This window comes from Vulpes lagopus, chromosome 1 (genome assembly GCF_018345385.1).
Source record: "Vulpes lagopus strain Blue_001 chromosome 1, ASM1834538v1, whole genome shotgun sequence".
NCBI lineage: Eukaryota > Metazoa > Chordata > Mammalia > Carnivora > Canidae > Vulpes > Vulpes lagopus.
The window spans coordinates 159,041,140-159,065,649 of record NC_054824.1 but is presented as its reverse complement, the minus strand read 5'-3'; the positions used below and the strand labels follow the sequence as shown (position 1 = coordinate 159,065,649).

The 24,510-nt window shown below is 40.2% G+C and overlaps 1 protein-coding gene across 8 annotated transcripts in view; it reads right to left on the bottom strand.

Annotated features, from left to right (window-relative positions):
* The window catches only part of DNM3 (dynamin 3), a 545,518-nt gene extending 531,107 nt beyond the window's left edge, over positions 1-14,411 (bottom strand). For all 8 annotated transcript variants that reach the window (XM_041753175.1, XM_041753153.1, XM_041753160.1 and 5 more), the window contains exon 1: positions 14,086-14,411. In XM_041753175.1, coding sequence (XP_041609109.1) covers positions 14,086-14,246 — 161 coding nt within the window. In that variant the 5' untranslated portion in view covers positions 14,247-14,411. The remainder of the gene's footprint in view (positions 1-14,085) is intronic.
* Positions 14,412-24,510: the final 10,099 nt, after the last annotated feature.

The window sequence follows — 24,510 nt, the reverse complement described above, 5'->3', positions numbered from 1 at the left end:
GCGTCTACTTTCAGCTCAGGGCATGATCCCAGGGTCCCAGGATTGAGTCCCACACAGGGTTCCCTGAAAGGAGCCTGCTTCTCCCTCTGCCTAGGTCTCTGCCTCTCTCTCTCTCTCTCTCTCTCTCATGAATAAATAAATAAATAAAATCTTTTTTTTTAAAAAAAAAAAGAAACACTTAGTAAAATAAGCTGTTTAAAAATCATTAGTGACCTTGGCAAGGGCAGTTTCAGTATCATGATGGGAATAGAAGACACATTTCATTCCTTATCCACAGCTGCAGAAATCACAGGAATTGTGGAAGTAGTGATTAGGAGCTCCCAAATATGGTTGCTTATTAGGAGCACCAGGAGAACTTTAGAAAAATACAGATTATGCTGGCTTAACTCCAGACCCACTGAGTTGGTCACCATGAGTCAAGCCCAAGAACCCTTATTCTGACAAGTCCCTTAAGTAAACCCTTATTCTGACAAGTCCCTTAAGTAAATCTGACAAAGACATCCATATATTTACCTTGGGAGATGCTGGGATGGACCAGCCTTTCAAGTATACTTAAACCTTATAATTCAAATCTATTTGATTCCTAGACTCAGACAGCAAGAGTTCAGAAAGTAATAGTTGGGAAGACAAGGAAGGAGCTAAGCCAAGAGCAGAAGATGGCAGAGGTCAAAATCCTAAGTAGATTTATATTATTAAGAAAATAGATAGAGGGGCACCTAGGCGGCCCAGTGGTTGAGCATCTATCTGCCTTTGGCTCAGGTCATGATCCCAGGGTCCTGCAACAGGCTCCCTGCAGGCAGCCTACTTCTCCCTCTGCCTTTGTCTCTGCCTCTCCTCTGTGTCTCTCATGATTAAATAAATAAAAGCTTAAAAAAAAAAGAAAATGGATAGAGCAGTACAGATGAGAGAAGAGATACCTAAAAAACTAAGACACATGGGCAAAGAACATTAGTTTTCAAGCTAAGAGCATTAGTTCCTCAAACACAGTCAATTTTATCTCATAAGTATAAAATATAAATCTCTTAGGGTACCTGGCTGGCTCAGTTGGTGGAGAGTGGAACCCTTGATATTAGGCTTGTGAGTTTAAGCCCCACATTGGGTGTAGAGATTACTTAAATATAAAATCATATATATATATATATATATATATATATATAACCTGTAACTTTCATTCATTTGTTCTGTGTCTTCTAGGGACCTACAGTCAATCCAATCCCTCTCCAGTTAACAGCTCCTTAAATATTTGGAGACAACATCATGACACCACCAACTACTTTCTAACAAATGCCTCACATAGGAATCGTCAGCCTGGTTACCCTAATAATAACAGCACAGTGCATATCAACTGTAGGGACTTGTACCCTACTGGGTCACCAAGTTCTTTGATAGAGCAGTTCTTTACAAAGAGTCTCACATATAATCTGGAATATAGTAGACTCTCAAAATACGACTATACATGACTCAGTGAATAAATAAATCCATCTGCAAACAGAATTTTCAAGCATATTCTCAACTGGTTTTATCATCTACCTATAACCAAACAAGTTTATTCTTTCTGTCCTCAAAAATCAAATAAATGTCATATGAAGAAAATATAAACCCAGAAATAATCTGGCAAGTATTCAGGTAAATGAAACATCTTAACAAGTAAGAAATCTCAATGGAGGAGACCATTTTTATTGTATATCTTTTTGAAATGTCTCAGTTTTTAACATATGTACCTATTCATTAACTAAAAGATAGTTAATTTATCAAAATAAAAATAATAAAATTATCTTCATTTTAAATTGTCTAGTGGAATAGTATGGTATAGTGTGAATTGTGCCTTCTGTAATAAAAAGATCTGTTTTTTTGGATCAGATATGGAATCATCAAATGATTAAAAATAACATTAGATTTAATCTAGTCCAGAGACATTCAACAATTTTGAGGCCAACCGTAGTAAGAAATAAATTTCATATTGCAGCATGATATACATATATAAATATATAACTAATGCAAAGTTTCCCAATAATTTATGGTATTTATCATTACTATTCAGGATATTTACTCTGATATTTTTTAAAAGCTGTCACAACCCATTAAATTGATATCCTGTCCTGCTAATAAAGTCATACCCACAATTTGAGAAACACTGATCTAGTCCAAAATCCACCCCTACCTACAACCAATTAATTGATAAAGAAGGTACAATTCAGCTTGAATAAGTGGTATATACAGAATCATACAGCTAATTCATATAGCATTAAATGAAAATGAGAACTGAAATGCAGCTCTTAACTTCATGGAAGGTGCAAAGAGTTGGGCAGACAGACAAGGCAACCAATTGTGCGGTAAGATCCCTGTGCAGGAAGATATGAACAAGGACCACCAAGGAGGGGCTTCTAAATCAGACAGGAAGAGCTGAGGAAAACCAGTAGGGTTATGGTTATACTGGACTAATCCCAGCTTTCATTGCTTTTCCCCATGGTGAAGCAATCCTTTAACAAACATCCATCTCAAACTAAATAATTCATGAATACTCCTAACGCCCGCAGCAGTTAAGACTTCATCTGTTTTTCTTCCTATCTCCCTACAATACAGTAGACATTCACACTCAATTAAGCAAAACTTCCTCCTTCCCGTTCCTGCCCTTGTTCTTGAAGCAAGAGATTCATGATCCTTCCACCATTTCCCTTCTTTAATTGAGAAAAAAAATCCCTTGGGAAAATATAATATTCATAATATAATAAATATAATATAATAAATCAAGTATCACCCCCAAAAATTTCACATGTTTCTTTGTTAGGGTTAAGTAAACAGATCATGGAAAGTTTCTTAAATTGAATCCACAGGGGATCCCTGGGTGGCGCAGCGGTTTGGCGCCTGCCTTTGGCCCAGGGCGCGATCCTGGAGACCCAGGATCGAATCCCACGTCAGGCTCCCGGTGCATGGAGCCTGCTTCTCCCTCTGCCTGTGTCTCTGCCTCTCTCTCGCTCTCTGTGTGACTATCATAAATAAATAAAAATTTAAAAAAAAAAAATTGAATCCACAAAACTGCAGCCAGTATTCAAAAAGTTATATTGGTATTTCTAGATGAAAATACAAAAATCTCACCACACAATGGTTATTGTCCAGGAAGTAGGATTCAGAATCATGAATGCTAGGACCCGTGAAAATAGACCATGAGCCTTTTCCCCTCTTTTAAATATATGAAAAGAATGAATCTCAGTTTTATTAACCAGAAAGCAGAAACACACATACACAGATCTCTAAGTTTCCTCTAGATAAGGCACCCAAAGCTACTCTTACACAAATGTTCTGAGGCATACCTAGTAACACAAAGACAACGTCATTCCAAATGGAACCAGTTAGCTTCCACCAGAGCTGAAACTGGTGGTTAGTAAGTTGTGAGACTGTCAATTGAGTCAGAATATGAGTTTTTCCACTGAAAATAATCACTGGATATTACTTCAACTTCTACTATACGAATTGCACTACTTCTCTAAAGCCTAACAACACCAACACTATTTTTCTGTCTCACCTCCCGATCTCTTTGCTGTAGATGTTTTCTGTTCCTTAGACTTAGCTTATACACTCACTCAGTAGTCCTGCTTTTCCAGTAGGACTTGCTATTGTTTTTCCCACTTCTACCCCCATCTTTGCCTATAATTTCATCTGATATTTTCAAAAGATACAGATATGCTAAGAATGATTTATTCCATATCATAGAATCAAATACTTTCCTTAAAATTTATTCTAAGAACAAAGGAAAATTGCAGCAAAACTCATTTTAATTCTACTATTGCAATGTTACTAATTCTATTACATTCATTATCTCTAGTATCACCATTTAAACCTTAGCATGGGGCAGCCCGGGTAGCTCAGTGGTTTAGTGCCGCCTTCAGCCCAGGGCCTGATCCTGGAGACCCAGGATCGAGTCCCACGTCAGGCTCCCTGCATGGAGCCTGCTTCTCCCTCCGCCTGTGTCTCTGCCTCTCTCTCTCTCTCTTTCTCTCTCTCTCTGTCATGAATAAATAAAACAAAATATTAAAAAAAATAAAAATAAAATAAAAATAAACCTTAGCATGTCATTTAACTTTTACCAGCTCAATCTTCATTTCTGAATTGAAGTTAATAAAACAAGTCTTTACTCTCTTCTCAGGAATATGTTTGGATTAATAAAAGAATAAATGGAAAAGTGCTCTGGGGGCAGCCCAGGTGGCTCAGCGGTTTAACGCCACCTTCAGCCCAGGGTGTGATCCTGGAAAACTGGGATCAAGTCCCATGTCAGGCTCCCTGCATGGAGCCTGCTTCTCCCTCTGCCTGTGTCTCTGCCTCTCTGCCTCTCTCTCTCTCTCTCTCTCTCTCTCTCTCTCATAAATTAAAAAAAAAAAAGGGAAAAGTGCTCTGGAACTTATGAGAGAAAACACACAAACTGGATTTATGTTGTTTTACGCTGTTTAAAGAAAAAAATACACTATGGGTAATGCTAAGTGTGGATGTGGACAATGCTTTCTCTAAAGAAGGCCCATATATTTTCTAAGTTAGGATGATCTAAAAGTTAGTATTTTGACGCAGGTGTAATTTTCCAACATGCACAAAATGGAGAATTTGCATATATGCTTTACTATCATCTCTCCTGAATTTATTTTTGTTTTTAAAAATATTCTGAAAACTTCCAGTCTAGATAAAAGACATAGACTAATAGCCATTAAATGGGTTCTAGTACCAACTCTAATGTGGTGAGGGAGGTTCCCAAGCCAACAAGCAGTGCTCAGATTCCAAAGGTTGAGGGCCCAGTCCCATAAGCTTGTACCCCAACACTTCAAATGCCAATCTGATCCTCCCTGGGCTCAATTAATTTGCTAGAGTGCCCCATGGGACTCAGAGAAACATTTAACTTATTACATTACCAGTTTATCATTAAAGGATATAAGTCAGGAACAACCAGATGGAAGAGATGCATAGGGCAAGGTATGGAGAAAGGGTGAGGTACTTCCATGCCCTCTCAGGCAATCTAGACTCCCTAAATCTCCATGTGTTCACCAACTCGGAGTTTTCTCTCTCCTGGGTTTTTATGAAGGCTTCATTTCATAGCCAAGATTGATCGAATCACTGGCTACTGGTAACTGATTCAACCTTAAGTTCCTCTCCTCTCCCAGGAAGCTGGGGGAAAGGACTGAAAATTCCAACCCTCTAATCACAGGGTTAGTTCCACTGACAACCAGCCCCCATCCTTTTCCAAGTCACCACATAATATAACAAAAAGACTACTTTATCACTCTCAATACTTTGGGAATTTCAAGTTTTGTGAGCTATAAGACAAGAACTGTGAATGAAGACCAAATAGTATGAGTATTGTATTTTGGTCATATGAAATAAAATCTTAAGAAAAAAGTGGGGGGCACCTGCATAGCTCAGTCAATTAAGCATCGGACTCTGGGTTTCAGCTCAGGCCATGATCTCAGAGTAGTGAAATCAAGCCCCACAATGGATTCCTTGCTCAGCAGAGTCTGCTTGTCCCTCTCCCTCTACTCCCCACATGCTATAAATAAATAAATAAATAATTTTTTAAAAAGGAGAGAGAGAAATATATTTTAGTCATATGAATGATCAAATATATATTTTCTTATAAATCATAATATCATAGCCATAATTTATTGAATGCACATTATGGGCCATACACTATACATTATCTTACTTAGAACTCACATGCACATAAAATAATAAAGTCCGTATTTTGCCCCTATACTGCAGATGAGGAAATTAAGTCCCAGGGAAGTTCAGTGCCTTACTGAGGAGCCATGCTACCAAACAAGGCAGAGGTAGCAAAGGCTGCATTCTATCACCAGGATATGATGAGTCCTTGTCAAATGTTGGCTTTTTGAGATCTAAGAAGTATCATAAATAAGATTAGTCACCCATCAAATTACTAATTTAAATGGATTTGTCTTTTCAATTCCAAGCCACTGAAACAATAGACAATGAGGTCCTTCAGAAGCCCTACCACTTCTATGAGGTATGTATGTGTTATTCATGGGTATATCATGACCTTGAAGCAGTGGGAGATGAAAATGAGACACTGTCACAAAATAGTACTGAGGCACACACTTTAAACTTTGAGAAATACAGGACTTTCAGCAGGGATGTCAGAAAAACAAGATCTAAAGCAGTCCTGTGTCATTCACATAATTCATGGATTAAATATATCATCCTTTTCCTCAACAACTATCTTGCCTTTCTAATCAATGAATATTAAGGATTTAACACAATATTAATGTTTGTTGAAATTATTAAAATAATTTCTATGATATCTATGATTTCCTCACTCTAAGAACACAAAAACAAAAAGTAACAATACCTATGAAACAGGCAAACTAAAAGGTGAGGATTTGCTACCCAATACCTATCTTTTATTTTACCAAAAAGTTCTATTCATTTCTTAAAACAGCAACTTGCCATATTTATATTATTTACCAATGCTCAACTTTTCAAAGGCTTTCTTTGGTTTAAGCAAGGTCTATCAGTGACCACAACTTTCTAGATACGCCCACCTCGTGGGAAAACATTAATAATATGTGAAAATATTCACTATTGCATTTAGTCTTTTCCTGGGCCTGTTTCCTAAAAGTCACAAATATACTAGCGTATATTATCGCAGCCAACTTACTGGTCTAAGCCTAAACTTGACAGAAATCCTGCTCCTTCTTTCCTTCCGCTATTGGTAGGGCAGGGGGATGAAGCATCACTGCAGATCTGCTAGTGAGCAAAGTAATGAAGGGAAATATCTAGGAGGCAGAAAGACTGGTCTAATGGAAAGGAATGGGAAAACGAGGAGGCAGAGCGAGGGTACAAGGGAGGCACCTTAAAACAACAAGAGGAGGAAAAGAAGATGATGACCTGAACAGGGTTCCCAGTTCTGAACACCAAGTTCCAAACTCAGCTCTGATTCTGTCTCTGACCTTGGGTAAATCTCTCAGTCTCTCTGCATCCTAATGTAGCTCCTATGTTAGCAAATTAAGACAGAAGAAAGTTTCTTACAGAACCTAGTGAAACGCCTGTCCTTGCTACTGATAAAAGCAAAGCTAAGCTTCCTATGACAAAACAAAACAAAAAATACCAACTTGGTATTAATAAACCCTCTAATCTGTCAGGACAGTGTTTAACTCAAAAATGCATATTGTTTAGTGTCAACACTCTTCCTTTACCCTCCCCCACTTCTAAACAATATCAACACATTCTATTCTCAGGTTTGCCTGTAGAAAATCTTCCCTGACATTTTGTCTTCAGTTTACTTCATTACTTGAACTAAAGGCCTTATTCTTGGGATGCCTGGGTGGCTCAGCGGTTGAGCGTCTGCCTTCGGCCCAGAGCATGATCCCAGAGTCCCAGGATCAAGTCCCACATCAGGCTCCCTGCATGGATCCTGCTTCTCCTCCCTCTACCTATGTCTCTGCCTCTCTCTCTGTGTATCTTGTGAATAAATAAATAAAATATTTAAAAATAAATAAATAATAAAGGACTTGTTCTTAAAAAGAAAATAGAATTCCACTCCCTTCAGCATTAGTGCCTTAGAGGTACATATAAAGCAGTTGGCCTAATCCATCCCACTCTCACTTAGCCTTCACTGCATCCAGCTATATTTTTAATCTCTCCAACCTTTTTTCTTTCCTCCTAATCTACTCTCAGGCCCTCTCCAGTACATTGTATCTCTTTGTGATAAAGTGATAGTCTAAATTCAATGCTTTGTTGTGGAGTCAGACACTGAAACACAGATAACCACTTTCCCACTTTGACATCGATACTCTAGTTACATGCAGCCTTGAGTTAAAATGATACCAAGCTGCCAAACGACACCGGAAACTCATATATTGTCTACTTTCCTCTTATATCCCAATTCAATTTCAGAATTGTGGGTTTTCAAGGGTTTTTTTTTTCTTTTTTGTAAAAATAAGTTGACATAGTATAATTTATTTTATCCCAATTTGCATTATACCTAACTGCATTTATTTTATAAAACCACTTGAAAGTTGAGCTCTCATACCTTATGTTGTCAGTTCTTTTTGTAAGAACATCAGTTTCTATGCATTCATACTTCCTGCTATATTCTTACCCAGTGTACTCAGAACTCAATAAATATATGTTCATTGACTTGACTTGATCATACTTCTCAAGAGCATCAACAGGAGTCATATCCAAGGCTAAATCTCAGTTTGGCCACTTACTAGCCATGTGACTCTAATTACTCTTGTCTCTAACCCTGAGTTTTTCTCCCTTATTGACAGGGGGATGTGAAAACAGGGAAAGTAAGGAAAGCATGGAAAGTATGTAATAGTGTCCATGCTTACAACTCAGTAAGGCTAAATAAACACTGGCTTCCTTCTTACTTCTACTTTATAAAAATGTAGTGGATTTTTAAATTAATGCTGAGGAGCACCTGGGTAGCTCAGGGTTAAGCATCTAACTCTTGATTTTGGCTCAGGTCATGATCTCAGAGTCAGGGGATTGAGCCCTGAAAGGGCGTGGTGCTGAGCATGAAGCCTGCTTGGGATTCTCTTTCTATATCTGCCCCTCCCCCTCATCTCTTAAAAAAAAATGTTTAATCAATTAAATAATCAATGCTGAGACTGTGAGAAATTACAAAGCAGACTCAGAGATAGGCAAAACTTCGTTCAGACAGAAAAAAAAGTGGATTATTCTATACAGTACATTAATTAATTTAGGGTTCCTTTGACTTGGCTCTTGTGGGAGAGAAAAAAAAATCATCTCTTTCAGCTGCTTGTAGTCCCCTCGATATCAAATAAATTATAGTAATAAATAAAACATCATAATTTAACTCCATTTACTAGCCCTAACAAAAGGTACTACTACTTAAGAAAAACACCTAATAATCCAATAGCCTAACCTCTAGCATAATAACATAGCTAACTATTAAAGTTTCCATTCCTCCCAAGTTCTGGATGACTGTCTATCCAAATTCACTCTTAAAGAAATCAATAAAGTACACTCTGATATCTGATCATCAACAGTAAATTTCAAAACAGAGATATCCTATCCAAGTCCAGTATACCTACTTGTATTCTTCTCAGATACTATTAATAAAAAAGAATTAAGTTGACTGTAGTAATTAACTCCAACTGTACACTTGTGATCACCTAAAGTATATCATGTATGTTAATTCAGCAAAAGTATCTTCATAAGTTCAGATTTTATCAATTCATTGTTGGGCCAAAAAAAGTTCAGGTGTCTGACATTTTATTTAAATAGACTCTTGGGAATCATGAAGCACAATTTTCAAAAATTATCACAACTTAATTGTTAGTACCTATTTATCTAATCATTTTAATACCTGGAAGCTATTTGTTGAAAAATATTCACTAATTCAGCTGCTTTGATATTTAAAAAAATAATTTTCCTCAATACAAACCTGTTTCTGAATTAAGAAATTTTACTAATATGAATGCTTCTGTGCCTAATCTCACTCACAAATAGAGAACTCTGGCCTCCTCACTTTTTAACTACTCTCTTGAAATCAGTCAAAGGATTCAAGAATAGATTAGTGCCTAACTAAGCCATGTAAATGACTTAAGGATTTTTTAAAAATTATCCAGTTATGTCCATTGCAACAACAGCATCAAGTGGCTATTAAGGTTCTCTCTCAAAAAAACTTTTATTAGACAATCCACATATCTGTCTTTAAAACATCATTTTTTTTTTAAAGAAACAGAACATTTAATGTACAATCTACCCCATTTGGCAATGTGTAAATCATGTCGAGGGAAGAAAACTTATCTACAAATATAACAAAAGAAAAGGAAGTGTGCTCTAAGAAGTGCTCTCAGGTCCAAAGCTCTTCAGTTCTTCCAAATTTGTAGATCAGAGTGCTAAAAAATATAAGGGCATTTTGAAAAAACACACCTAATCCTGTCTCTCATGAATAAATAAATAAAATCTTTTAAAAAAATCACAACTATATAAGTATACATTTGACATTTCCACTTGAAATGCACTCCCTTAACAGTCCCTTTGAAAAATCTTTTTTTAATCATTAATCACAAAACCTGCTATATTTGTACAAAATTAAAAGTCTATTTAGCACTCAGACTAGAATAAAATAATGTGGAATTCTCTGCCTATATAATTAGTATTGAAAAACTAATGTTTTTAACAAGTATATCATTATAAAACATTTGCACACTAGCAACTAATACAGTTTTCCTTTAACACCCCCATAAACAAGTTATATGTATTCTAAACACATACTTAAATAAACAACCCAATTACATGCTAGAGCTCCCTTCAAGAATGTCTAATATAGTAAAGAAAAGTACTTATTCTTTAACTAATGTGGCTTCTGCCTAAGGGGTTGCCTCAAATCTTCTGTGAAATAAGGCAAAGTAGACTTAAATAAATATGAACACTACTATTAATATGGCAGCTTCTTGTCCATTTAGGAGGTACTCTTTTTTTTTTAATATTTCATTTATCTATTCATTCATGAAAGACACACAGAGAGAGAGGGGCAGACACACAGGCAGAGGGAGAAGCAGGCTCCATGCAGGGAGCCTGACGTGGGACTTGATCCCGGGACTCCAGGACCACGTCCTGGGCCAAAGGCAGGCGCCAAACCGCTGAGCCACCCAGGGATCCCCAGGAGGTGCTTTTTAAGTGTGGTCAAAGAAAGAAGTTAAAAGTATTTATCAGAGGATTTGGTAAATCTAAGTATGGAGGGAGCAATATGGCACCCTGGTTTACAGTATAGGTATAGAGCCCACACCTCAGGTTGGATCCTAGCTCCACTGTTTTTATGTTAAATAATTAGCCATCAGCAAGTTACTTGAACTGTCTAAATCTCAATTTCTTCTTCCATAAAATGAAACTCATAAGAGTACCTTTCTTTGTGAGGTTTTATGAGTATTAAATGAGAATACCCATGTAAGAGTCCTTAGAGTAGCACCAGATGCATAGCAAGGTCTCAATAAATGTTAACCACTATCATAACCATCATCATATCAACTCACTGCACTGCAATAAAAAAAAAAACCACTGGATATGAAAGTAGTTGAGTAAATTCAGTTCTTTCATACACAAACCAAATGGACAGACCCCACACCAGATAATGAACCCCTATATTCACACGATAAGTCTCAGCTTCTACTCACTAGACCTTACGCTGCCTCTCACTGCCAGTCTATATCTCATCTGAACAACCAAAAGAACAATCTGGTTACTCACGCTATATTACATTAATATGTAAATTCATCACTTCAGAAAGAATATCACAAACAAGTAGTTCATTCATGACTCATTTTATTCATAACAATTTAAAACTTGTCACCCCAAAATTGGATTTTACAGCTACAGTTTAATGAAGTAAACACATTCACAACCAGATTCATTCAGTGGTATCAAAAAAAAATCAATATAAACTATCTGAGAGGAGAAAATAGTTAATCCACTAAATATGGATTGTTAAGTATTGAGGAAAATGCATCATTATTTTGAAGAGAACAAGCTTAAATGAGAGCAAACACGATTCATACAAGCAATGACCCCTTGTTTTATGACTACATTGGATAACTACAATAAGCCAGAGTCCTCAAATGAAAACAGCTACGTGTAAAAGAAGAAAGTTTCATCCTTAAAGGAAAGGACCTTATCCTTATTACAAAACTTCTGGATAACAAAAAGATAAAAGGTTATAGTGGAATACAAGTAGTTTTTTCTGCCTAGGACCAATCTCCTTTCAAAATTGAGAACTCCTTTTTCCCTAAGGTTGGTTTATAATTAGAAATTAGATTCCTCAATAATTCAATGACCGAAACCTTTATTAAAGTCAAATGACCTTTTTAATTAATTTTTTCCTAATATATAAGCTCTGCTAGGCAAGTGTCATCTCTACAGATAATAAAGCCTTTATATATTTATTAAATGAGTTTTTCCCTCTATGTTCACCCTTTTCTTTGATTTGATATTTTAACAGTAATTGTTGGTAAAACTTTAAAAAGCATAACAGAGTACTATTGTGCTAAATGCTCTGATTTGTATAATGCTTATAATGTCCTTATTTTTCATTCTAAATGAAAAGCACAAAAATGCTTAAGCTAAAATATTTTACTCTTCCATATATCTTTTCCTTTTAATTCACATTTTCAGACTATGGCTAGTGAGGGGAAATGTATACAACTTTATTACAGCATTAAGTAGTGTGTCAGGATTTGAAAACCTGGAGAACAGAATTGAGATATGTGCATAATAATGACATTAGGTTCAACAGCTCTTGACACAAACAATGCATTTATAATACAAGCCTATCCAAGTAAATATATGAAAAAGATGCATAAACATACGGTAACTGCATTTGAATTACTTACAAATTTAGTCTTCAATTATTTGTTTAAAAAACAAAAGTAGTTAAATGACTATTAAGGCACCACGTTAAATGTGCTGGAGTTTGAAAATTCAAAATTACATTGTCCTCAAATCTCACTTTCCTATGGATACCACTTTAAATGTAGTGAATTTCACTGACAATAAATCAAAAAAAGTAAAACTCTTAATTAAGTATATGACCGTCGTGTTTATGTCTGAAATCACATCCATCCATCACTTCACCATCCGTCTAAGATGACGTATGCAAAATGTTTTACCATCACTTTTCTCATCACTCAAAATGGTAAGACCGAAGTGAAGGGATTAAGAGACTTACGCAATGATACCAGCCAATTGTCAGCAATTCTACTTTTTTATTAGGATCCTAAGCTTTCTAGTTCATACAAGGGGAAAAAAAGAATATCATCAGAGAGATAGAGCATCATCTAAGATAGAAGAATATGCACTTTATAGATACTAACATTCCCAAAGGAGATGTGGGAATATGGAAATTTTACACACCACCAAACACTAACAAAAATCAAAAAAAAGAAAAAAAGGAACAGGACCCTATGGAATCTCCAGTCACTTAACTAGCCAAGTAAAAGGGGTAAAGTACGATCTGGATTGTCCCCTCTCCGGCCCGCTGCCTCAGGGCTGCACATTTCTACCTGCTTTACTATAGGAAGCAGATTTCAGCCTTCGCAACGCTCTCAAACGGGCTTTTCTTGGCAAATGTCTGCGCTCCTCCGGCGAGGCCGTGAAGGTAACTTAATCCCTGGCGAACCTGCTCAGGGGAAGCAACGCTGATTCCCAATTCAAAAATTAATCCTTTAAGCTCCTTCTGTGCGAAGAGCCACGATGAAATCCGTACCTACACCTGAGACCCCTCATTTTCTCTCGGAGCCCCGCAGGACGGAGGCGAGCCCCGGGAACGCAAGCGGCTGCGGGGGAGGGGGCGCAGCGAGCGTGCGAGGAAGCTGCCGGTCAATTCCGAGAGGATGCAGGGATGACACGGCATCTGGGCAACCCGGGGCACGCTCCCCCCTCGCCCCGAGCCTGGGGCTCTGAAGAGGTGCCCACGCGGACACACACCACCTTTTATTCTTCGACTCCCCGGGAGGAGAATGGTGGGGAAGCGTGGCTGGATGAAGCCTTCAGCACAACAAACGGCTCCTTTCTCCTCGCACCCCGCCTCCCCGGCGAGGGGCTGAGGGCGACCGTCTCCAACAGGAGACAGCTGAGCGCAGCCGAGACCCGCGGCGAGGAGGACGGCGGCTCCGCGGGGGGCGGGGGCCGGGGGCCGGGGGGGGCGGGGGCGCCCGGAGCCTCGGGGAGGCTGGCAGGAAACGGAGGGGGATGTGGAGCCGGGAAAACCGCAGACGGGGACTGGGAAGCTCCCGGGCGCGCTCCGCATCCAGGCTGCCCGAGGCCGGCGCGCCGGGCGGACCCCCCCCCCGACTCCCCGACCGGAGGACGGAGAGGAAATGGCTTTGTATCGCAGGACGAAAGGCAGACAGGGGGGCCACCAGCCGGGGGGGGCGGGGCGGGGCGGAGGGGCGGCGGACGGAGGATGCCCGGAGCCGGGACGACCCCGCCCGCCCCTCGGACGCCGCCGCTCTGCCCTCCATTCGGCCGCGGCCCCCGGTCCGCCCGGGCTCCCGCCGGCCCGGCACGCTCCAGCCGCCCCTGCGGGGTCCCCGCCCCGCCCCCCGCGCCCTGCGCGCTCACCTGCCCACGAAGTTCTCGAGCACCGAGCTCTTGCCCGCGCTCTGGCCGCCCACCACGGCGATCTGCGGCAGCTCCAGCAGGCAGCTCTGTCCCAGCGCCGAGAAGGCGTCCTGCAGACGGTTCACCAGCGGGATCAGCTCCTCCATCTCGCGGTTCCCCATCGTGCCAGCGTCGCCGGCTGCCGCTGGTCCCCGCTCTCCTCTGCGACCTGGCGGGGGAGCCGGGGCCGCCCTGGCCGCCCTGGCCGCGCCTGCCGAGCTGGGTGCTGTCAGCGGCTTCCAGCGCAGACGTCGGATCCCGCCGCCCGCCAGCCGCTCGGCTCCTGACAGCTAACGGCCCGCAGCGCGCCTGCGCGGGCGAGAGGGGGCGTGGCCTGGCTCCTCGCCGCCCCATCCGCGCCCCTCCTGGCTGCAATTCGGCGGGAGCGTTCCCGACCGGACACCTCGGCCGGCGCGCACGCACTGCCTCCCAGCTGCGGCCAGATGCCACGACCTCGGTCTCCTGCTACCAAGGCTCAGAGGCACAGTTGCAGCGCCTGGTCCGGGAATCAGCGGCAGCTACAAAGCCAAAGGCCAGTGGAAAGACCTACTGATAAGAACTCAGCCTTGTCGCCAGCAGTAGCTTCAGTACCTCCGTCGCCGCCGGAGTCACTTCCTAAAAGCAAATCTCATGTTCTCACGCCCACTTTCAGAACCCACCTCTTCTCAGGGTGGCTGGCCTGTGGGGTCTAAATTCTCCCATCTGATACCCATTTCAGGACCTGCGTAGCCTGACCCGACCTAATTATTCAACTCGGACAATTCCATCTCCCAGCTGTCGAAGCTCAGGCGCAGCCCGTCGTGCTTACCCCGCATGGCTCCCTCTCTTCAGTCACCACACTCATGTCCTTTAAGACTCCTCATGCCGTTTCTCCTGCCCATCTAACTCCTCCTATGGGGTCTATCAAAGAGCGTGTACTCTGCACATTTTCTGTTAAATTCAGCGAACTGAGACGTGCCTGTGCGTCGAGTCCTATGCCTGCAATGGAGACACAAAGATAAATGGTCATGCTTGCTCAGCCTCCTTAGACTGTTCCACTTTACAAAGAGATATCCATGCTTTCCAGGATTTAATTCATGGGCCTTTTCTTGTCTCACACTTTATACTCTGCCTGAGGATTTTTGCCATGGCTTTGATTCTGCATAATGACTAGCGACTACAGGAATCTAAATTGCTAGCCCACGTCTCTCTCTCCTTTACCGTAGACTGTACTCAAAACTGGTCCTGGACCTCCCTACCCGAATGTCCCACAAGTACCTCTGACTTAACTTACTCAAAACAGCTCATCTTTTCTAATCTCAGCATTTAATCCTATAAAGTCTCATTTATTTATTTATTTATTTATTTATTTATTTATTTATTTTTATTTAGTTATGATAGTCACACACACAGAGAGAGAGAGAGAGGCAGAGACACAGGCAGAGGGAGAAGCAGGCTCCATGCACCAGGAGCCCGACGTTGGGATTCGATCCCGGGTCTCCAGGATCGCGCCCTGGGCCAAAGGCAGGCGCCAAACCGCTGCACCACCCAGGGATCCCTATAAAGTCTCCTTTAACCCTAAAAGACTTGTATAAAAATGTCCTAACAACCAAAACACTAAGAATAACCCAAATGTCCATCAAAAGATGAACGAAAGAGCAAATTTGGACATACTTTTAAACAACAAAAAGGAGGGAATGTCTGATACAGCAGTAACATAGTTGAATCTCAGATACGTTATATTGAATGAAAGGCATCAAAGAGTACATATTACGTGCTTCCATTTATACAAAGTTGTACAATAGGCAAAATTATCTACCATGATAGAAAATCAGAGTACTAGATGCCTTTGAGGGGTAGGGATTGACTGCAGGAGGCACCAGAGATCTTCGTAAAGTGATAGAAATGTTCTATATCTTGATTTGGATATGAGTATATATTCATGGACTCATCGAACTAAACATTTAAGATCTGTGCGTTTCACTGTAAATTGTATCTCAACTTTTTTAAAAAGCAAAAGAGAAAGGCAAAGCTGAATGCACCATCTCCTCCACTGAAGTGTATCCCTTGTACGATATCTGCCCAACATGCCTTTTCATGGAATCACCCCTCCATCCACCACCTGGTTGTAGCCAGAGTAATCATGAAGATAGAAGGGCATGAAGAGCAACTAACCATGCCCTCCAGTGTCAACAAGAGGCCTGCCCAGTCCCAATCCAGAATCTGGAAGTCATTCTACTCCTTTTCTCTTTCTCTCCCTCATCCCCTACATCAGGTTGGATCCCAGATTATGCCCATTCTAACTCCCTAATACCCACCTCATCCTCTTCATCTTTACTGCCAGTACCTCATTTATAACTATCATTTGTTAACCACCTTCTTCCCATATACATGTACCCTAAATAGATTTCCATTATTGCATTTGGCACATTGCATTGAATCTCTGATTTACAAGTCTCTTCTTCCACTAATGTGAAAGAATAATGTCTCCCTACCAACAATGTCCACATTTAAATCTTCAGAAGCTGTGAATATGTTACCTGACATGGTAAATGGAACTTTGCAGATGTGATTAAACTAAGGACCTTGCGATACGGAGATTATGGTGAATTATCTGAATGGGCCCAGACTAATCATATGGATCCTGAAGAACAGAGAGTCTTACCTGGCTGTTTCAGAAGGAGATGTGACTACAGTAGAGTGGTCACTGAGATGCAATTTTGCTGGCGTTAAGATGGAGAAAGGGGAGCCAGAAGCCAAGAATTGTTGGCTGCCTCTAGAAGCTGGAAAAGTCAAAGAAACAGATTCTGCCTAGAGCCTGCAAAAGGAACACAGCTCTCCTGACACCTTGATTTTACCTCAGTGAGATATGTATCAGACTTCTAACCTATAGAGCTGTAAGTAATACATTTGTGTTGCTTTAAGCCACTAAGTTTGTGGTAATTCATTACAGCAGCTATAGAAAACAAATACAACTAATGATAAACTCTTTGCAGGCAAGATCCATCTTTGTGATTCTCAATGCCTAGCACAGTGCTTAGCACCTAAGGACACCATAGTCAATGGGGGATAGACATAAACAAATTATCACAGCATGGTGTAATAAGTGTCCCAGCGGTGATATGGACTGAACTATGTGTCTCCTCAAAATTGATATGCTGAGGCCCTAATCCTCAGTGTGGCTGTACTTAGGATGAGGTTAAATGAGGGTGGAGCACTGATCCAGTAGGACTAGTGTCCTTACAGAGGCTTGCTCTATCTCTGCCATCTGGGGACACAGTGAGAAGCCAGCCAGCCATCTGCAAGCCAGGAAGAGAGTCCTCACCAGGAATCGAATCAGTTAGCACCTCAATGTTGAACTTCCTAGCCTCCAGAATTTTGAGGAAATAAACTTCTGTTGGTTAAGCCACCCAGGCTATGGTATTTTGTTATGGCAGCCTGAGCAGACTCAGACACCACATTTGCTTAAAGGAAAAAAAGGAAAACAAGAAGGGAATCAGGGAGTAACAATTCTCTCTTGAAGCCTTGATGAGATATCCTGCACTGTGCTACGTGCTGTGAGGAATACAAAAAACTCAGAAGCACTAGCCCTTTCCCTGAGTATCTGGCATTCTAATATAAAAGACCATGTGACCATGCAGTAGACAGAGAATGTATAATCATTATATAAATTTGAATTTCATGTGCACTGAAGCAATGTATGTCATCTCTATTCTCCAGAACTTAGTTCAAATCAATCCCACCCACCTACTTCAAGAAACTAACCTGAACTACTTTCGCTAACTGGTTTCCTTCTTTACTTCCCATTTCCAGAATCAGTTCTGCAATAACATGGAACCAGGAGAAATTTAATACTCACACTCCACACCCTTTTCGCATAAATTCATCTGTATAAAACAAATAATGAAGAAAACAAAAACAAAGGGGAAAATCTGAGGGGGAATTTTTGACACAAAGACAACCTACACCTTTGAGGGTGGGTGTAAAGCTGAAAGGGGAGCCAGGTTAGCCGCCCCTGCTTCTTGTCTGCATCACACAATCACCTTAGCCTTGGTCCAGCACCAAGTGAAGAATGCCAATTCCAGCTTTCTTAACTATCGCACTGGTTCCCACCTTCCTAATGAGGCAGAAGATTCCTAAAGGTTAAGCCATTTTCAGGTGTGGCTCTCTATCTAAGAAGTTAATTTTTTATGAACACATCAGAACTATTACTGAAATAAGTATTTTCCTTCAGGGTCATTTTGAGAAGCAATAAGCCAGTGGCAATAATGCTGCATTTCACACAGTATCATTGGAACTCCTCCTTTGAAATTAATAAACCTTATCCAAAAACTCAGACTCAGTATTCCACAGTCACACATCATTTCAGATGAACAGAATATTATCCTACCACATTCATAGGTTTAGTACCAAATGACTTTTGGCTAATTCTAAGAATTAAATATATATGTATCTTAAATACACATATATTTTTTAAAATATGCTGTAGGCTGAAAGCAAACTCTAAGGAGTTAGAGAGTGCTGAGTGGTTAAAACATCTCTGAAAAAAATATTTAACCTCTCAAAGAAGAGCCCACACTTGAATATATGATTGAGGAATTCCTGGTTTTTAAAAAATCAGCCACATTACTGCAGAGCCACATCTCGTATATCTCCCACAGTGCCTAGCTCAGTAATCGATAAATATTTATGAAGCATCTGAAACAAAACTTTAAGCATTTGTCATGTCATCCTTTGTGAGTACCACTAGGTAAATTATAGTATTACTCTGCATACAATTGAGGGCCTGTTCAAGCCCTACAGTCCTTTCTCCAAAGGTTATCACTTAGACAGATTTTAGATCATCCTGCAAATCAGTTTGTCTGCAGACATCTTTTGAGTTCTATTAAAGCCAGTGAAGTCCAATATAGACACACAGACTTTCATCTGTAGTTGTACTAGACTTTCCATCATAGTTGGCACTTATGTCTCTCCAGGCTTCTCTCCTTCAGTCAAGAGCAGGGGTCAGAAAGTAAAGACTCCCAATTTTATTGCCCGTATTTTTCCTTAGCTGTCATCAGGAAGCAAAATAACTCTGGAGGAACCACTCCAGGCTCCTACCCTTATCACTTCTGTCAATTTGAGATCTGACAGATGGAATCTCACCAGTTGTCCCCATGGAAGCATGGCTGAATCTACACACCTGCCAGGCAGAAAATACCAATCAGCAAGCTTAAGGTGTTAAAACAGAAGGGTTAGGAAGCACTCTCTACATCCCTTAAGTCGATTTAGCAGCCAGTTTGTGCCTCCTATCAAGTAGATATAGCTGTGTTCTGCTATAAGCATAATCTATACAAACCAAAGTAGAACAGAAATCACATAATTCCTTTTAAAAGGAGGGCCCCCTAGTGCTTTTTAATTCTCATTTGTTGAATAATGAATCCTATACACACAGAGATATACAGGGATAATTCTATATTAATTGTACATTATATATAATTTTATATTATCATTAATAATACAGTAGTATTTTAGGTATATAGGTAAGCTATAATGGCCATTTAAAATATGCTTATGACAATTTTTCACTGACACAAAGCAATGCTATGAATAAAATATTGAATGAAAAATGCAGGATATAAAATTATATATATAGTATTTTCATATCTGCATGGTGGACTATCTAGAGGAAAAAAAATAGAAAGAAATGTGCCTAAAAATTTAATGTTAGTCTCCATGAGAAAGTATTGGAAATTTTTATTGTCCTCTTCTCTTTTTTCTCTCAAATTTTCTACAACGAATATGTATTACTCTTACAATTTAAAAGTGAATAAAAATGCCATTTGGCTGAACCATGAGTGGTTCATACCAGTGGTTCATACATACATACCAGCTTGTCAACAGCAAAAATGTTGTGTAATACAAGGTTATGATAACATGGCAAATAGAAGCAGGAGAGTCCACAAGCTCCTTGACCCCCAAGCCTTTGCCACTCACTGGCAGCTAATAACTGGCAAGGGATAACTAAGATTTTTAAATGGGAAACATTTCTTTCTGACCCAAACAGCAGAAATGTTATCATCCCAGACCACTACAGTCACTGGAACTATCATTAGCCAAGGACATCCAATTGTAGACTAGCTGAAACCATAGGAAGGTAGGTACATATGCTGAATTTTGTTTGCTTAAACCATATGCAGTAATCTATGGCATCAATAAGCCAGACCTAAAAGATTGCATCCTGTATGAATACATTTATACGGCATTCGAGAGAAACCAGAACTAATCTGTGATGACAGAAAGCAGTCTGGGCTGAGGGTGGGGACAGGGGATTGACTGCAAGGGGGCACGTGGAATCTCTATCTTGACTGTGCTGATGGTTATGTGGTTGTAGATGTTTGCCAAAACTCATTGAACTGTAAACTTGAAATGGCACATTTTGTCTTATGTAAATTATACTGCAATAAAAATAACCTATGGCATTTATGACACATACCTATATAACATGTAATGGTGTACTCTGTGTACCACAGAGTCTAATAGACTCTGGATAACCTTAGTAATGGCCAGCCATAATCATGCTGTGTTTTGAGAGGACAAAAATTAAATATACCTACTCCCTAAGAAGTTTGCAATGACTCCAAAATTCTGCCAATATATAGTCATTCTTTCGGGATCTCTGAGTGTTATGTTGACAGGAAAACATCACTTACAGAAAGGAAAGAAACACCTTAGGCCACTAAAAACTATCTCTTAGAGAGGATTATATTCCAGCAATGGAATTATATTCCCCCTCAAAAAGGGGGTGTGGGACAAGAACAGAATGGGTCCCATAAACATACTAGAGTCAGAGTGTCCTAGGACGCTCACTTTCCCCATTTCACATGGTCTCCTCTCTTTCATTTTTTTAAAAATATTTATTTATTTATTTGTTTGTTTGTTTGTTTGTTTGTTTGATAGAGCAAGAGAGCACAAGCGAGGGGAGCAGCAGAGGGAGAGGGAGAAGTACACTCCCACTGAGCAGGGAGTCTGACATGGGGCTCAATCCCAGAACTCAGGATCATGACCAGAAGGCAGACACTTAACAAACTGAGCCACTCAGATACCCCTCCTCTCTTTCATTTTACAGGAGAAATGTGAACCTTCATCCCCTGAGCATAGAGGCCAAACTGAACCCCAGTTCTTTTGCTCCTTGATCTTTGGCCAAAGATCATGGCACTGACAACACTGACAGTTATTGATACTGCTTCATACCCACAAACCATTTTCATGTCACAGCTACTTTTGAAGTAACAACTAACAGATACCAATAATATCTGCCTTTCACAATTAAGAAAACTGAGAGAAATCAAAGAGGTTAGGTGACTTGGCCAATGTCACCCAGTTATATTACGAGAGACACTCTCCCTGATACATACACTTCTGTGTATGTAGTCCCACAAGGACTACACAGTCCCACAAGGAGACCTTGAACCTTCATAATACATAGTACCTACATTTGCCAAATCTATATTGAGACTGGAAAATGCATGGTAAATCACTGTTTGTGAAAAAGAGCAAGTTTTATCTTTACATAAATTATTTCAGTTGTCATGATATAGAGTCAGCAGATTGTGATTCAAATTTCTTTTTTTTTTAAAGATTTATTTATTTATTTATTTATTTATTTATGATAGACATAGAGAGAAGAGAGGCAGAGACACAGGAGGAGGGAGAAGCAGGCTCCATCTGGGAGCCCGATGTGGGACTCGATCCCGGGACTCCAGGATCGCACCCTGGGCCAAAGGCAGGCGCTAAACCGCTGAGCCACCCAGGGATTCCCAGGATTCAAATTTCTACCGGCTGTGTGATTCACCTTCCTAGCCCATAATTTCATCTGTAAAATGGGTGCAGTAATGTCTGTTCTTCCTAATTCGTAGAACTATTGTGCAATCAAATAATGAACACTAAAATATTCTATAAACTGCATGTCATCAAAAGACTATTAAATGTTTTATTTATAATTATCCAAATCTACCCAGGGACTGTAAATATATTAATTACAAAAAGGATTTTCTTAACTATAATTTTTACATGATTTGTGTGATAAATATGTAATAAAAAATACTTTCAAGTATCTTACTATTCATGTATCTCATCAATTTTAGGATTCCTTCATCTGGTAAATTAGAATTGTGGAAGAGTCCACTCGTACGAAGAGCCCAGAAATAAACAGAAAGTGTAGTTGAAAGTAACAGTTCAGGGCACCCAGGTGGCTCAGTTGGTTAAGCACATGCCTTCAGGTCAGGTCATGATCCCAGGGTCTCCTGGGATTGAGTCCCATGTCGTTGGCCTCCCCGCTGGCCTGCTTCCCTCTCTTCTTCTGCCTGCTGCTCTGCCTGCTTATGCTCTCTCTCTCTCTCTCAAATAAATAAATAAAATCTTTTTTTAAAAAAAAGAAAGTAACCATTCACTAGGAATCAAGCATGACAAAGTAATAGAAAGCAAGATAAGTTTTCACAGATAAGCACAAGTAAGAACATCCAGAAAGCAATGAGTTAAGAGTAGGCAAAAATGGGCTGAGATTGACTTTGATGAAGAAATTACAATGAAGCTTAATTCCTTTACAACTAGCGCTGTTCTTTGTGTACAGTTTGAAAAGAACTTAGAATAAAGGTAGCCCATGACACAAGGATAATTTCCAGATTCTCTGGCAAAATTATGCAAAGGAACATGGTATCTCTGGAGCCAAGAATCTCCAAAAATGCCCACTCCCTGCAGGGTCCTCTTTAGACTTTCCTCAGTGACTGCTCCAGTAGAAATCTCACTCCTATCTGTGCCCTTACCTGCTAACCCTGCCCCTGACTAGCATCCTCACTTGCCTTGAAAACCATTTGTAGATAGAAGAGTTAGTCCTTTAACAAGACTGTCAAAAAGGCAACTCATTGTGAAAAGTCAATACTCCAAGGTCTTATAGATAAATGGTCACATCTGAAGACCCTTGATTTTACCGCCGTATCACTATTCCATCCACCCATCACTCTATTTGATAAAATGGTTTCATTGCTTCCCTACATGACCTTCCAAATCTTTTCCTTTTAGACTAGCCTGAGGAAGTTATTTTATTTCTGTTTTTTCTTCCATCCCTGCATAAATTATTTTAGGAGGGTAAATGCTGGCAGGTATGTGCTGAGAGAATAGAAAGAGAAAATTCACAGAAAAAGTAACGGGCAGGTTCAACCCCAACTCCCTTTTATGCCATTTATTTATTTTTTTATTGGTGAAAACTGCCAAACACCTTATTGCTGAAGACCTACGTTCTGAAAAATAGAAATTCAGCTGCAAAGACTGAACTGTAACTCTAATGTATAATGACTCTGAATCCATTAGGGCATGCTCTACTTATATCCTGCTGCACAATAGGAATTATTCACACACACACACACACACACACACACCCTCACAAAGCTGAGAGTCCCCTTCAGGGCATTGACATCTGCAAAACAATAGCTCCACCAAGGAGGCCATGATAAAAATTATGTTTTCTTTGTTATTTTTTTTCTTAGATTTTGTTTATTTAAAAGAGAGAGACAAAGATAGCAAATGAAAGCATGAATGAGAAGAGGGAGAAGCAGGCTCACTGCAGAGCAGGGAGCCGGACACAGGGCTCGATCCTAGGACTCTGAGATCATGACCTGAGCTGAAGGCAGATGCTTAACCAATTGAGTCACCCGTGTCCCCTGGGTGGGGACAATTAGTTTTCTATGAATGTGCACATGTTTCAGATGAGCCATTTATCAGCTATCCTAATAAAAATTCATTTTCTTGTTTTCTTTTTCTTTTTAAAAACAATTTTCAGCAGTGGCTGTTTTGAGAAGGTATCAGGTTGAAATGCTGGTGCTGCCTGACACAAATCCCTCATAATCCAAAGGGGCTGGACACCGCAATTAGAAAGAAGTTTCTTGTTCACACATCTATTATGCGATTGAGATGGCCTCTTCACAATTTTTCTGCCCTACCCAGATGTCTCGATCCAAATAGAATGAGAAAATCAAGCCTCTTGTTAGGTGGTCAGTTAGAGGTATCTGACGGTTAGTTACGTCTAAGCTTGCAGCGTTGGCTGAGGGCTCCGTGGTTATGCTCTGTGGTTATCTGCTTCTCCTCTCTGTTCCAGGAGCCAGATCCATTTTAGACAGATGAGAACTAGGACACACGACCAGCTGCACACAGAGCCCCAGTTTGTGGAAAAGTCAGTCAGAGGCAGGGGAGGGTAGAGAAGGATAAAGTGTACCTCACATACGGGGCCTTCATGATTTTCATGGGCTGGAAATCTTCTCTGGCTCCATCCCTTCATTCCTGCAACACCTCCACCTTGTGCCCTTTGCTCCCTTTACTTTATTAGCAATAAATCCTCTTCGATCCTCACCTTTTCTCCAAAGTTACTATACA